The 16,095-nt window shown below is 39.2% G+C and overlaps 1 protein-coding gene and 1 long non-coding RNA gene across 5 annotated transcripts in view; one reads left to right on the top strand and one right to left on the bottom strand.

The window, feature by feature from the left end:
• Positions 1–3,191: 3,191 nt before the first annotated feature.
• LOC121642691 lies at positions 3,192–3,668 on the bottom strand. Its single transcript, XR_006010945.1, has 2 exons — positions 3,311–3,668; positions 3,192–3,259 (listed from the first exon to the last, which is right to left on the bottom strand). It is a non-coding gene; the product is annotated as an uncharacterized LOC121642691 (long non-coding RNA).
• A 10,339-nt stretch (positions 3,669–14,007) lies between these two features.
• LOC121642313 (Golgi apparatus protein 1-like) overlaps positions 14,008–16,095 on the top strand; it is a 43,447-nt gene continuing 41,359 nt past the window's right edge. For all 4 annotated transcript variants that reach the window (XM_041989008.1, XM_041988990.1, XM_041988998.1 and 1 more), the window contains exon 1: positions 14,008–14,393. In XM_041989008.1, the coding sequence (XP_041844942.1) occupies positions 14,010–14,393 (384 nt within the window). In that variant the 5' untranslated portion in view covers positions 14,008–14,009. The remainder of the gene's footprint in view (positions 14,394–16,095) is intronic.

Raw genomic sequence — 16,095 nt, 5'->3', positions numbered from 1 at the left:
CCTCACTGGCTTTCTAATCTAAATGTCTCAGCAACAGTTTGTGATCCTGAAACTCCCCATCAGTAAGGACTGAAGAAACCTTTGGAAAATGAGCTGCTTCCTGTTTCTGAAAAGTCTAACCAAGAAATGGTTTCATTCTATCACCATGGCAACATTTGCTAATTTTTTAAGAAAAGAAAAAAAACTGTAGTTAATCAGTTATGATTAAAGTGCCCCACTCCCCCCTCCGATGAAACAAACACCCATAAACACACTTTTTGTTTTAAACTTTATAAAAAAAATCTTGTTTACCAAACTGCCAGCTGGGACAATTCAAGATCCAAGATGAGACCAGAACAAAAACATTACTGAAACCCTGGTCTCTACTAACAATAATTACTAATAATTACTACTAATAATTTATAATAATAATGAAAAATGTCTCCAATATCACAAAAGTAACTACTGTAACATCTTAAGGCTCCTCAGCATAACATCAACATATATTTATTATATAATTATCAGACTGTTCCCCATCTACCAAAGGTCACTCATTGAACAGAGTGATGGTATGTGGCAGGAAAGATTTCCTATTATCTATATTTATACCAGGGTCTGGGTGAATACTCGATTCTGATTAGTTCCGGTCAAATAGACTTATTGTTGTAAATTATTGCGCTGACTAAACGATAGTTTGTAATCGTGGTAATAGAAACTCAGACTCCGGGCTGGAGACACGCCAGATCATGTCTGTGACGGGCATCGCTGTGAAAACAGCCTGCAGGCTTATTGGGCTCCGTCAGTCCAGGAGAGACGAGAATGGAGCAACATTTTATCATCCCGCAACGTCCCAACCAGCAGTGGTCAGGGTCCACAAACGTTAAACTCCGTCCTTCAAACGCCACTATGGACATGCCAGTATCTTTATGAAAAGTCACGATCAACGGCAATGTTGTATTTAATTTTAAATAGGTCGTCGCCTGTCTCTCTGTCTTGTTACTTACTTACTTCATACAGAGTGAATGGTGGATAATATCATAAAAATGATTTAGGATAGACTTGCTTGATACACATTTAATAATCAGAGTGAATGGTGGATAATATTCCCTGCAATAAAAACGATTTAGGAAACTTTCTGTGGACTTTGACTGTTTGAAACAAAATGCCGCATCATCCTCTGGACACACACAAGCTGTAACAGCTGTACCGCCCTCTGAAATGAGTCTTTGTGTCACGTAATATAACTGCGGCCGACCGAGCTGCAGGTTCTGTGTCAGATCCGGTTACCTTGGCAACGTATTACAACGAAATAGTCCATTCAGCCGTTTCTTGTGAAAAAGTTAAGATTTTAACGGTAAAAAAAAACAACATTAACGCACTAATAATTTATTTAATATTTATTTCTTCACATGCTGCTCAGTAATGATACCAACAGAAAATATTACTTCATTATTGCTTTTGAAAAATAGGCATCAAAAGTTTAACTGCACACATAGCTACATCCACCATAAGGCCACTGATGTCACTGATGTGATAAATATCTCCTCACAGAAACTAACACAAGAACAGCATACTTATTTTGACACCTACCAGAAGAAGAAGCTGTAAGTTGAAAAGTTTCTTCAGTTTTCTTTGAGGTCTTCAGTTGACTTTGAGTTGACTGAAATGCTTCTGCAAAGCTCCAGTAACAGCTGAATGTTTGACAGATTTTTTTCTCTGGGAGATACAGTTGAAGATTTTAAAAGAAAACTCTACAAAACAGCTGTTGCTGTACAACTGTAAACAATTTCTTCTACAGATTCATTCTGTTGTTGTTAAGGTAACCGCTAAAGGCATTTCTGTATCTGTCTTTATTACATATTTTGAGGAGTGAGGGGAAATGTGAGGAGAAAAAACAGATGGGGAGAAATACATTTAAATTTGTCTTGTCATATGTTATGTTATCATGTGTGGGACAGATATTCAATTTTGACTAAAGATATAAGAATAATCTTAATAGTGATAACTTAATGCACGAATAGATTGTTTTTATCAAAGCAGTTTTATCTTTAAAATCTGCAGTGATTGAAATGATAGAAAAACTAAAAAGATTATAAGCTGTGTATGTATGATACATACATAATTATTTTTATTAGTATGGATCAGAATTTTATCAATAATCAGTATGTAATTTATTAGTTTAAATTCTGTATTTCTCAAAAAAACAACTTTTCCGAAAAGAAAACAACTTGTTTTAAAATTATTATTATTCTTTTTTTTTTTATTACAGTTGTGATAATAACCATAATAATAATGAAAATCAATTTTTTGAGAAGTTCAAAATCTTAAAAGTCTTGCAGCTGTGATAAGTGCAGGATTTATGGACAACTTTTTACATGTGATTAAATTCTACAAATGGCATGTTGGGGGCAGTAACACATCCTAACTGCATATAGTCACAAAACCCACCAGACAAGAAAGGTCTGATAACACTGTTACCATAGAAACAGTTACCTCGCATCCGGGTCAGGTTGACTCCTGATGCAGCAACTAAAACACTTCAACTTAGCTCTCACACTTCAGCTACAAATGTAGAAAGAGCCCAGATTTTTATTTATCACCAATGACAGATTTCTTTTAGTTTGAACTGAAGCATCAATATTTAATTATAACAATATTTATTTCTTTTTTTTAAATCTTGCCTTAATTGTGTGATTTGGATCGGATAATGTTAATAATATCTTTGATTATCCACTAGAGGGCGAAATTAATCACTGGATCGTTCTTCAATCTTTGCTGAAACCTCAAACCACCATTATCTTTTATTTTGCTTTAAATACGGCAAAACACAAATAATCATCAATAAAACTTTGAAAGAATCGTATTTATTCACAAACATACGTTTGTTTGTATCATGGTCAAATGAAAACTCGTGTCTGACGTCAGTCTGTGTGTTCTGTTACAAATGGTCATGAGGATAAACACATTTAAGAACATTAATATTTAAGAGGTAAATATTTCTGCTTTACAAATTTTTAAGAAAACTTGGCATCTGGGTGTTAAATAAAGAAAAATAGACCATGTTTTAACTAACAGATTGTGAAACAGTGCACCTCTGAACACAGGCCTGTTACAGATGCTTCAGTTAAAGTACAGAGAAGTAAGACACTCCGACAGAGAGAGAGAAGTTGTGTATGTACAATCTGTTATTATTTCATGTCTCCGACTTTGTGTGTTGAATATGTTTTGCATCATAACACACTTTTGTTGTTCATTTTGTATTTCTTTTATTGAGATCTGTCTGAAGTTTGTCTGCTTTTGTCTCTCAGGTTTGTTTAGACTGAGGTTGTACATTTCTTCATGGTTTTAATGTATATTATATTGGTCATTTTTCTGCTAATTATTTGCTGTCTTGTGTCTAATTTTGATTGCTTTATGTCCCTTTGTGGTTTCTTTGTGGGTCAGTTTTAGTAACTTTTCACCTCTGCTTCTTTTGTGTCACATTTTGGTTATGTGTGTCCCTTTGTGGTCATGATACATCGGCCATTATTCTTTGTTTCACATCGGTCTTCTTGTCATATGCCTTGCTGTAGCCATTTTTTGATTTTTATTAAATCTTTATGGTAGTTAAACATGCTATGTTTATCATTTACATCTCTGGTGTATGCTATTATGTTTGTCTTCTTCTGGAACTTGGTGAGTGATGCATTTTTGGGAACAACATGGACCCTCTGACTTGTTAGCCTGAACTTATTCCCATGCATGTGGCATGTTAAATTAACTTCTATACATGTGTCTGCTATTCTGAATTTATCAATTTAAGCACATTATATTCTTATGACACTTTGACTTGTATGAATAAATGCATCAACTCCAAACATCCAGTCCACATACAGCCCATCCTTGCTTTGGTGGTCTATGCCGGGCAGCTGTGAGAGGAGATTGACTTGTGCTTGATGCCTAAATCCAGATCCAAATCCCTCCCTTGGACTTGAATCTTCTCTAGACAGCCTGTCAAGAAATGGGAACCAACATTATCCTCACTTTCACCTGTAAAATGACAAAGGGAAAGAGGGAAACACTCTGTGGCAGTGGACTGCACAAATTAAGTAAGTCATCATGTGTAGTTTTACTCTAAATGTTCGCTCAACAGTTACATGGGACTTACATAATGCCAGTAAAATCTTACCCAGAGAACCTCCAACGGCAAGACGACCATCTCTCCAAGCTGCCAAATAACCAGGGCGGCTCACAGCACTGACAGGTAACACAACGCTTTTTGATTCATCTTCATCTACAAACACTTTCAGTAAATCCATCTGAAAGGTAATCAGCAGTCTCTTGTAAACATTTAGAAATTCAAAATAAAATATAGCAGCTGAGAACAAACAAGTATCAGAAGAACTGAAATAAAACTTTGTAAACATTTGTGCTCACATCTGATCTGACCTGCTCACAATACTCATTTCAGGAGCAATGGCAGGTTTTTTCTCATGAAAATAAGCATTTCTGCTCCCTCTGGAGTCAGTCCGTTTCTCTTCTCATCCACAATGCTGAAGGCTGTGCTGAACAGTCTCTCACTTTCTACACTTATGCAAGGGGCACATACTTTCTGGCAGTGGTTAGGACACGATCCCACTGGTTAATTGTCAGCGTTGCGGGCAGATTATGATCAGCAACATAGGCACCAAGGGCTCGCATCTTCTCCAGAAGACTCTATCATATAATACGTGCTGTTCCACCTCATCCTGACGTCTTGTTACAGGCGTTTAGGTTGCATTTGCATTTGGAGCTGGATATCATGGAGCCTTTAATATGCAATTGGGGATTGTTTAAATTGTCCCACAATCTGTTGGCAGCTTGCAATGGCAGCACTCAGCTCCGTTGTAACAACAGTCCCTCGTTGACTACGAGCTGCAGCGTATGAGCAAAGCAGCCTAAGCTGTGCACTCCCATGTTGTGCATGGCTTTTTTCATGTTGCTGGCATTGTCCCTCAAAATGACTTGCACTTTTGTCAACGGACTATGCCACTGATGCAGTATTTCCTTTTTAGCAGCCAAAATCACGACTCCGGTGTGTGATCCGGGGATGTTTTTCGTCTGGAGCATTGCGCTGTGAGGTGCGCAACTCGAATCTAACCAGTGCACAGTTAAAGTTAAATGTCATGGGGCACATGTCGGAGCTCCAGATATCTGTGGTGAAGCTCATTGATGTTACAGCCTTTAATTCCTCTGATATGTGTTTGCACACTTTCTTGTACAGTTCAGGCAGAGCGGTCTCAGAGAAATACTTTTGAGACGGTAACCTGTACCTTGGCCCAAGATGTTCCACCAGACGGCAGAATCCTTCATTATCAACAACAGAGAGGGTCTGGGAATCTAAAACAATGAACTCCATAACCTTCACCGTTATGTTTGTTGCTGTCACGCTTCCAGCTGGAAGTTTGTCCCGTCTTTGTGGTGCATCGACCAAAGTTAACAGTTTCGTTGTGCTCTCTGCCTTCGTTTGGAGCTCCACGTGCTCTTTAGCACGGTGCTTTTGGAGGTGCTTATTTAAGTTTGTGGTGTTGTATTTAGCAACGTTATCACCATCTCTCACAATTTTTGAGTTGCAGATATTGCATGTAGCAGTCGCATATCAAGCTTTAATGATTTCCATACAGCAGACTTGGCTGGGTCCGGTGCTTGCTCCATGTTGCCCCGTGTTTGCTCATCACTAGCATGCTGACGTAAACAGCTTGCAAACATAGAACTGAAGTGACTAGATGCTGTAACTGTATTTCTGTGTATGAAAAAACTGACTTGATCAGAACGCAGGGTCGGCCTCATTCATCTGATATCAGATCCCGCTAATTAGTCAATATCGGAGCCGATATTCGATCCAGGTATCAGATCGAATCGGTTCTACCTGTGAAGGCTTGATGCTCAAAATGGTCCCATCCATCTGACCAAAATCACCCCACAATTCAGTCTTCAGCCCATGTTCTTCCTCAAATAGGAAAACTGCACACATATAAAAGAAAGTAGTCACACAATTAACACAGCTATCAGAGGATAGCATTAGGAATTAGACTATTGTTAGTTAACCTGTTAAACCTGATAACAGACAGATTTCTAACTACTTGTCAGACAAATTGTTGCTACCCAAATATGCTGTGTCATGCGAAAACACACAATCCTGGCCAGCTGGAGAGTGTGGTATACCAAAAAAGGTAACATTTGTTTTTATGTTGGATAACTTAATGCTTAAGGAAAAAAAATAAAAACACAAAATTACAATGTAAAAACAACAGTATGGAACACCACATGACGTGTTTTTCTGAGATTTTAAAAGCCGTGTTTCCCTGAAGTGTTGCTTGATTTGTAACAAATCTGAAAGTCTTTTAAGGTGTTCATAGTCAATCAGATATATAACAAGGCGTAAATTGTACCCAATTTGAATCTGTTTGCAAAAATCTGTTAGGAGTTTGTAATCATTGTTCAGAAGGGTTATGGGTCTTAAATTGTCAAGATATGTGGGGTCTTTACCCGGCTTGGGAATAAGTGAGATTACTCCTTGTCTCATAGTATGTGTCAGAGACCCATTACCAATTATTTCTTTAATCAGCTCTAATATCAAAATTTTAATATGCTCCCAGAAGTGTTTGTAAAAATGACTAGTCAGCCCGTCACACCCTGGAGCTTTTCTTTGGACAGACAACCTAACGCTTTTTCCAACTCTTGCATAGTCACTTCTGAATCCCATGAAAGCAAAATCTATCTGTGCTAGCAGACCTCGGGCCTCAATAGATGCTGCAGTGCTGTCAATCGACACACCCATTGTGTGCCTCATAACTGCTGCAGCTCTCTTGGTGCACCTTTGGAATGACATCTTGACATAGGTTGTGGTTGCCTTGGTGATGGCCGTAGTCACGTGGTTTGCGGCAATGAAAAAATAGGCAGCTTCGTGTCCGAATTGCCAAGAGAATGAGCACTATGTAGTGTGCTATATAGTGCAGCCCTGTGTAGTGAACGAGGGGTTAGGGAGTAGGGTGGACATTCGGACACAGCCATGGTCATTCATGTACAATAAGCCAATGCAATTCAATTAAAAAAAACTTTATTTGTCCCAGAGGGCAATTTAAAACACAATTATAGCCACAGTACACTAAAAGAGGAGGTGCTAAGTGTCAGTGGGAGGATACAACAAGACAAAAACAACAGGCCGGTCTTGGTAAGTATGTAAATATGCACCTATATATACACATACCAGATACATATACAGTATTTACACACCCTACATATACACAAACACACATACACGTGTGTATAAATATATAAATAAACAAATAGGTGAGAAGTTGCATAAAAATATGAAGAGAAGCAGTGCTGATTATAGGTGCACCTTATAATCATATGTATACAAATGAGTTTGTGTTATGGTGTAGCAGTCTGATGATTGGTGGAGGTGGAAGGGGGAGAGTTGGGGGGATTTAGGATGAGTTGAGATGGCGAACAGGGACCATTGGGACAAAGGTGGCTTTCCTTCTCTGTGTCCTGCAGCCAGGACAGCGTAGTCGGCGCCCTGAAGGGAGCCACTCAAATGCAGGGTGGAGAGTGTGTGAGGGGTCATGCATGATCCTATTGGCCAGCCTGAGAGTTTGCTGTTCATAGATGGAGGAGAGAGTTCTTGTCGACGGTCCAGTGATCTTGGAGCAGACTCTGGCTGTGCCTTCCAGGCGGTTTCTGTTTTGGAGGCTGATGGAGTGGAACCAGCAGGTTATGGGAAATGTGGCCATGCTTTCAATGAAAGAGTAATAGAAATTTAGCAAGATGTTTTTATGGACACCAAAGGAATTGAGTTTCCTTAGGAGATACTGCTGCTGGTGGCATTTCCGAAGAATCTCCTCTGTGTAAGAGGAGAATTTCAGCAGGCTGTCAAAGATGGTGCCCAAATATTTGCATTTTTCCACCAGCTCCACAGGCTTACCATGGATTGTGGTAATGGATGCTGCCGCCAGCTCTCGCTGCCTGTTAGTGAAGGTCACCACCATCTCTTTGGTTTTGCTCACATTGAGCTCAAGGCCTGCGCTATCACACCACTGCACAAACTCCTGTAGAGCTGCACCGTGATGTTGTAAGGGACTTGAGAGCAGACAGGAGAACTGTAGGAGCCGTATGTCGGATTATTTATTTACTCATATAATGTATGTGTGCACATGCATGATGGTATCACTGGTGATTGTGGGTGGCACTGTGGGTGTGTTATCTTCATTTATGGTTACGCTCACCTGTGTCGGTTTTGGGCCTGGAGCATGGAGGCAGCGTGATCTTGAGAAATTTTCTATTAACCGTCATTGTCTATACCATTAACGTCATCTAAATGCACAGTTTTATATAACCTTGCACATCTGGAACATCATCAATTAAAGTGCTTGTTTCTTACGATTGTGATTTGGATAAAGAAAAATAAAACATAGTGACAAGTGCACTGGTTTAGAGTGACACGTTTTTGATACAAAGCCTCATGTCTTAGCCTGCCGCAGCGTTTGGGTTAGATTTTAAGTTGATGCGCCGCAATAACTGATCTCCCTAGTTCTCCTGAGGGCTCTCACTACCTTCTCTGTTTGAAAGATGAGAGTGGAGTCCCCAGGGTTGAGTGTTGCCACTGTCTCTGCCAAATTAGTGGAATTAGTGGAATTGTCTCTCTCAAACCTTGTATGAAAGGAGATAAGGTGGTTGGGTAGAGGTGCGTGGCTGCTGCCGGCCACTTGGATAATATTGTGGTTGGTGGCAGGGACGTTCACAGGCCCTGCCAAGCTAAGCAGAGGTTCCCCTGGGTGAATTTTTCCTTTACCCTGGTTTTGTATTTCAGCTTTGCAGTCTTTATTGCCCGCTTGACCTCTCTGTTTACCTCCTTCTTTTCAATGTTCGAACTAGGGCTGCAACTAATGACTATTCTGATGGTCAATTTGTCACCGACTATTAAAACAACCAGTCGACCAATCGGATTATGTTTCTCATGATTATTATAAATGGCTCTTATTTCACTTTCAGCTTTGAAATCTTGCATGAGGTTGTTATGCAAGTCCGATGTGCCTCTTCTTTAAGTGTTCGAGCATTGCAGACGTACTTCCGTGGTACGCAAGGTCCGCTTCACAAATCTCACATGTATTTAATTTATTTTGTAAGTTTAATGTGAAGTTATCCCAGACTTTTGACATGCTCTGCCGCAGTTTTGCTCCCTATTTTTCCCCTGGCGGACTTTACTGTGCATGTGCAACTCTCAGCAGAGATAAAAAAAAGAAGACAATATCTCATTTTGTAGTTTTTTTTCCCCTCTTTGCACATGTGCATTGTGCAACTCTCAGCAGAGATAGGATTAAAAGACAATGTCTCACTCTGTAGTTTTTTTTTATTTTTTTGTGGACAATAGAAGACAATAGAAGAGACAGTGTCCACTTGCTCCATTATGTCCATGGAAGGGGCAAGAAGATTATTCCAGTCAGTAGTTTCAAAGCATCCTCGCAGCTTTTGGATGCTGTCACTAGTCGAGATAAAAGAGATAAAAACAAGAATAAAAACATAGTACACTTGTAAATGATAAATATCACAAGTTTCTCAAGTGACAGCACCATCATGTGTCAAAGACTGATCTAAAAAAAGAAGTTTTCAGTCTTCCTTAAACAGGGGCAAGGTTCACAAATGTAAGTTACAAGGAACCCATGCCGATGAGTCGAAGTAGACTAGTTATAATGGAGGAAACACCATTTCAACCCTACCTGTTTGGATTTTAGTACAGGAAGGGGGATGCATAATGTGGCAGTCCAGATTTTAATACAAATTAGAATATAAGAAAGCCAAAAAAAGCACCTGTTCTGTATGAAAAGTGCGATGATTCAGCACTACCTTAATGAAACTGTCCTGAATTGATCAGAAGGCTTTGTAAAAAGAGGAGATTTGTGCTGAGAAATATGAGCATTTTTAAAATGTGATTTAGTGTCAGAAGCAGAGCCAAGAGACAGCAGTGATGAGGGGATTGCTCCTGTCAGTATGGAAGGAACAGGTGAGTTGTAACAGAGTGTAAACAAGGAAGCATTAGTTCCAATATAACCACTTTCTATGTCCAAACCATAGTAGTGACCTGTTATTTTATTTATTATTAAAAGTAAGACAGTAAATTTGATGATTTGGTGGTTGTCACTCTGCCAGCAGAAACCTACGGGTGATGTCACGGAGGCTCCGTCCATCTTTTATATTCAGTCTATGGTTGCAGCAGCTGCACTTATTCTGAATGCACTTTGTTGTAGTAGTCCTACAGAGAAAATTGTATTTTATTATTACACATGAGGTTAGTACATATTCATAGCCATGAATGCAGTGGAACTAATAATTAGCATAATCATTTCTTTCGGTGTTTCGGTTTTTGGCCTTTGTTTCCTTATTTACGGTTTTCGGTTTCGGCCAAGAATTTTAATTTCGGTGCAGACCTAATTCTGATCTTCTAAAGGATGGTGTTGGAGATTTGCCCTTTAATTCATGTTCTCATATTAGTGAAATCTAAGCTGTGATGCAACTGTTTCTTTGCAGATGAAATTAGTTGCTAGTGTTATTAGAAAGTGCAACACTTTTTACTTAATTTTTTTAATATTTAATATTCTATTTATTCTTTATAAGGTTTGAATATCTGTGAACACTTATTTGAACAGAATATAGATTCTGATGTTGTTGAAACGATGTGTTGTAAAGAATAATGTTGGAGATGAGTACTCATGTTGAAAGAAATCTACGTTGTGAAGCAACCCCTTCTTGCACTGAATTAGAAATATTGTAGAAAAATATACTGAATTACAAGGTTTTGCAGAACATTGTGCTCTTGTAGACGTAACATGTAAGGTTATAATGACATGATTTTTATAATAATAGGTGGTCATCTAAAGCGGCCGGTCTGAGGCATTAAACGAGTCCCACTCTGGCCTGCAGGAAGGTTGCTGCTTATATAGGCGGTAACAAAAGACTATACAATGCTGCCACCTGGTGGCCAAATAAGAGACATGCAGATACTTAAAAACGATTCCTACAGACTTCATCAACGCTGAATTATTTAATTTTTATTTATTTTTCTGTGCCTTTCTTTGACGTATAACTATTTCAGGTTTGCAGAAAATATTTTCAAAATTGATTAATTTACAACTATTGTAAAGCTGAAGATAGTTTGATATTTCTTCAGTTGCAGGTTTGTCATGAAGTGGAGCGAATACATCCAGCTTTGGGAAAGAAGTGACAAAGATTTGACTGCGTCTGCATTTTGCCAAAAAGTGCTTCACCTGCCTCAAGAGAAATGCTGCCATACCAGTTCTACCTGGAGGCAAGAGAGGAAGCTCTTGTTGAAGAGTTAACAGGTGCATATTAAATGATATCGCCCATACCAGTGAACCAGCATGTTAACATAAACCTCTTGCTGTCTTCAGCTTTCTGAAACCTTTGAAATACACGCTCAAGAATTTGGAGCATTAAAACATCATTTAGATCTCAAATGTCTTGTTTCTTGCACAGTGACATGAAGAATTTTATATTTAAGTTGGTGAAATGAAAAATCTCAATTTGCAATAAGAGCCTGAAAAGTTCAATTATATGAAAAAAATTAAGAGGTTTAAATAATTGTTCCTTCTCTGGGCATTCTCTGGGCTGCCCTGGTCTGCCTCTGACCTCTGTAGAGGCGTGGCCCCATTTTCACAATCTCACTCACCACTCTTCATCACTGATCACTCCTGATTCCTCACCCTCTGCATGCTGACACAGTCACTGGGTTGTCCAGTGGGTTTATATACTAAGAGATCATTCTTTTTTTTTCTGTGAGTTAGTATCTGGTCTTTGTGCTACTTTTGTGACATGTCTTTTTGATTTGGTTATTATTTAAGAACTCTTAAAGACTTGTAACTCTGTTTTTTTCTGTAAAAGTTGTATGAAGTTTTCTGGTGTGTTCATGTACAGGTGTAACAGTTTGTTGTCTGGTGATGGTGTGGATTGAAGAGTCGTTGCCTTCTGTCTGTGATGTTTTTGTTTTCTTTCTTCTTTCCTTTTTGCTTCTTTTTGTTATTTTTCATCTTTTTCTGTCTTGATGTCGCGATTTAAAGTAAATAAATAAATAAATTAATCAGATTATCAAGAGGAGCCTTACCCATAAGCCTCCCCTTGGCAGAGCAAATTTGTTCAGAACGATACAGCAACCAGATTATCATTTTGCTTGCTATTATGCTGGACAGGACAGGTAAAAAAAAATAAAATAAATAATTTTTCCAAGAATTCTTAAGTTAATTTAAGTCAGAACACATAATGGAAAACATTGTCCACGAAACTAATCTTCTGTTGAAAATAATCAGAATTATAGTAATAAGTTTTATTTTGAGTATATTGATTAATTTCTAAGGTTTAAAGCCATTTAAGAAAAAGCTTAGTTCACAAGATTGGAAAAAAAACCGCAGTGACTTATTTCCTCCAGCAGAGGGCGCTGTGACTCTATTAATGAACAATTGTAAACATACTGGGAACAACGCTGACCTGATATAATGAAAAACAAGTGTAAGAAAAGACAACCTTCTAAAACTGCTAAATTTATATTTTTTTTTAAAGGGGTATTTTATATAGTAGTGCACTAAATTACCTTACAACAGTGCAGCACAAGGATTCGGCGAGTATGCACTTTTATATGTATTCATATTATTGACTGATGTATGATACAGAAATTAGGGCTTTAAAAAGTCTGGAAAAAAAAGAGTCATAAATATCAAATGTCAACACCTCGCACAAGTATGAGTGTCCAGTCATGAGTGTCAGGTGATGAGGTACAGAACAATACAAAATTCTGTTTTTCTTTTTATGCCGATGAGTTACAAGCATGCCCACCATGTATTTGATACCAAGCTACTGCTAATAGGTAATGTTATCGTGTGAAATTGTTTCTTCGTGACCTGCAGACTCAGAGATCATCTGGTGAGGGAAGAGGGAGAGAAAGGGAGGAAGAGGAAAACTATATGACTTCTGTGAAGAGTAACAACTGAAAACTGTTACAGCAGAGCTTATCTAATGTAGGCTAACTAACAAATTTTCTGTTGTTGCTGCCGTTTCTGTTGTTTTTTATAGCAAGTAACAGTAAATGATCCAACTTAAATGGGAGGATAAAGTAGTTGCTGGACTACCCTGCCCTGTTTCTAACATAACGCCAAAATAAACTTCACTGTTACACTGAATAAACTTACCTATCCAGTAGAAAGCCTGCAGCCTCCGCGTGAGTTATGGAGTCCCTCTCCTTTATCAATTGCCTCCATCTGGTCAATGCTTCACCGATGTTTCTCTTGGTTATTATTTCTTTTTCTTTTCTTGATTATTTTTTTCCTCTAAACTGACACGCTGAATGACCCCCCAACCCCTGTCCCGTATTTATGAAAAATAAAAATTGTTTTGTAAGCCAGAAGCAGAGCTTTGAATTTGATGCGCGCTGCAACTGGAAGCCAGTGAAGAGCGAAGCACTCCCTTTCACACACCTACATCACACTTAACCTTCCCACCATGCCCTGTGGGAGACATCCCCGGCAGACCAGAGGATAACGAGCCCCAAATCCAGCCCCCACCACCATCCCCACCCAGATGCAGTAGACTGGGCACCCCTCAGGGCCATCAGCCACTCTATCAGCACATCACACCTGGATCCTGGCCCTTGGGGCAACCACCTCCCTTTGCCGCCCTAGGAAGCAGGGGTGTGAGAGGACCCCGTTGCCCTCACCTTTCCCACTCATGACTGTTTGTGTGTTGTTTGCTATTAAAATTAAGGGGCGATAAAAATCAGAGTTCAATTTTGGAATAAACATCATGACTTAGGAAAAATCTTTAAAATTGGTCTCCAATGTGGGAAAACCAGGTAAGTTTTACCTTTGAAAATAACTTTTAAATTTAATCTGTCTCGTGTAAAAAAATTACACACTTAGCAAACACACAGACGACCAAAAATCTGTTTAATAATAAAGCTTTTATCCTTAAAAATTGACCGGAAGTTGTCTTTTTTCCCCATTAATATGGCTTTTACTTTGAACCTGCTGACCGGAAGTTATGTAGCTCACCAGGACCGCCTTGACAGTTATGTGAAGATGGCGGCATACTGTCGCTCTCCGTTGCTGCCGCTGCTGTTGTTCTCGGCTGTTTGTATCAGCAGTGTCGTTTCCGTTCTCGTGAAGGCGGCGAATAGCCCGGTCGAACTGCCCAACCCGCCCGTCGTCAGAGCCGTCGACCTGCCGGTCAAGGATGCACCTGCCGCCGCTGGGGCCTCGCAGCCTCGAAGGGCGACCGGTTGGAAGCTGGCGGAGGAGGAGGCCTGCCGGGAGGACCTGACCCGTCTCTGCCCCAAGCACACCTGGACCAACAACCTGGCCGTTCTGGACTGCCTGCAGGACCGCAGAGAGGTGAGCGCTCGTTCCCTGGGTGGATGGGTCCATACTGGATGAATGGGAATCTGGGTGTGTCGCCACGGTGGTACAGAGTCAGGCTGGCGGTCAGGATGGTACTGATGCAAAGGTGACCATCTACACCTGCATCAGCGTCTAAACCTGTGCAGCCACTTAAACATTCAATTAAGGGGGGGTCATCTCTGTTTTTCCTCATGATTTCACCCCATTCTTACCTTTTAAAATTTACAATATACAAAACATTTAAACAGCCCTTCAGATGTAAAAATAAAAGTTCTTGTTAAAAAAAACAAAGACTGTAGTTGATATTTAAGTTTCATTGACTTCTGCATTTTCCCATCAAGAGATTAGTCTTAGTTTCAACCAAATTGCGTACATCAGCAAATCGATTCTCCACTTATCCGGCACAGGCGCGGGCAAATGAAGACACAATGAGGCACCAGGGCATAAACGGGTGAAAGGCCAATAACCCTCACTGAATACAGGATGAGTCTCAGTCTCTGCGGTCCTCCTGCTTCCTTTTACAGCTCCTTTTGTGGCTCTGCAGCCCTGTTCAAAAGCCCTTACATGCCTTTTCATTTGTTTACTATATCTATGAATAATGTAGAGCTGGGATTTACACACAATAACATCAAATAAATGTCTCTAAAATCATAAGCCTTGCAGAAAATCAAACATCTCAAACAATTTAAGGTTAAAAAGTACTAAGTAGGTATAGTAATAAAAAGGTCTTTAATTACTTCTACTTATTGATCATACTAAAGCTTCAGCCCTTCTGAGCTGTTGTCAGAGTATTGTGAGTGGGATTTTTTTCTTTATTTGGAATTTTATTTATATTTTCCTTCCTTCTTGTAGATGTACTGTCTACTTTTCAGAAAGCTTGTTGGTCTTGCGTGTCTTTCAGTTAATTAGATTTTTTTCTTACTATGTGCAAGCTTTTCTCTTTGGACTGTCAGAAAAAAATGAATAATTTGGGGCTGAAATAAAATTTAAATGATAGTCTGTTGGAGAAACAAATTAAAGAGCATAGTTTTAATAACAGTTTAATAGCTGAAAAGGTAAAAGGCTAATGTGCTTTGAGCTTGTACCACCGCTGTACTCAGAATCCAGCTTGTCTTGAATCTTTCTCAGTGAAGTAATTATTGACTTGGTTAGGGGTGAAGTGAGAGCAGGTGGCTTGCAGGTTGGAGTTAAACCATAGGCTCTCTCCACTTGTGCTTCTTTCCTTCCTGCTGCTATACAGACACTTGCATCTGTGCTTACATGCTTACATGCACACATGAACTTTGTTTTTTTTCTAATCTTATTTTTTATCTCCTGTGCTCATCAGACAGGCACACATTGGTGTAACCCAGCAGGATTTCAGTCCAGTCTGGGAAGCTGTCATGGTGCAATTCCAGTTCACATTTACAAGCTTTCAGTATCTGATCATAATTTACCTGCTTTTATCCCTCTTCCCTCTGATAATCCTCAGAGATTTCTTCTGTTTTCCTGCATTATGCTGAGTCATATGTTGCTATCAGTAAATGTTATTTCAAATAGTGACATTTCTCAGGTTCCAGTGTCTCAGATGAGGGTTCAAGGCTTATATTTTATATATTTGACTGATATTTGCATCTTTTGCTTAAATAGATGATCTCCACTTGGCTTTTAGGAACTTGTGATGTGCATTTTTTCTTGATAATTATATCTGTAAAAT

The sequence above is a fragment of the Melanotaenia boesemani genome, chromosome 1 (assembly GCF_017639745.1).
Source record: "Melanotaenia boesemani isolate fMelBoe1 chromosome 1, fMelBoe1.pri, whole genome shotgun sequence".
Classification (NCBI taxonomy): Eukaryota; Metazoa; Chordata; class Actinopteri; order Atheriniformes; family Melanotaeniidae; genus Melanotaenia; species Melanotaenia boesemani.
The sequence above is the reverse complement of the archived record's forward strand: the minus strand, read 5'-3'. Positions and strand labels throughout refer to the sequence as shown.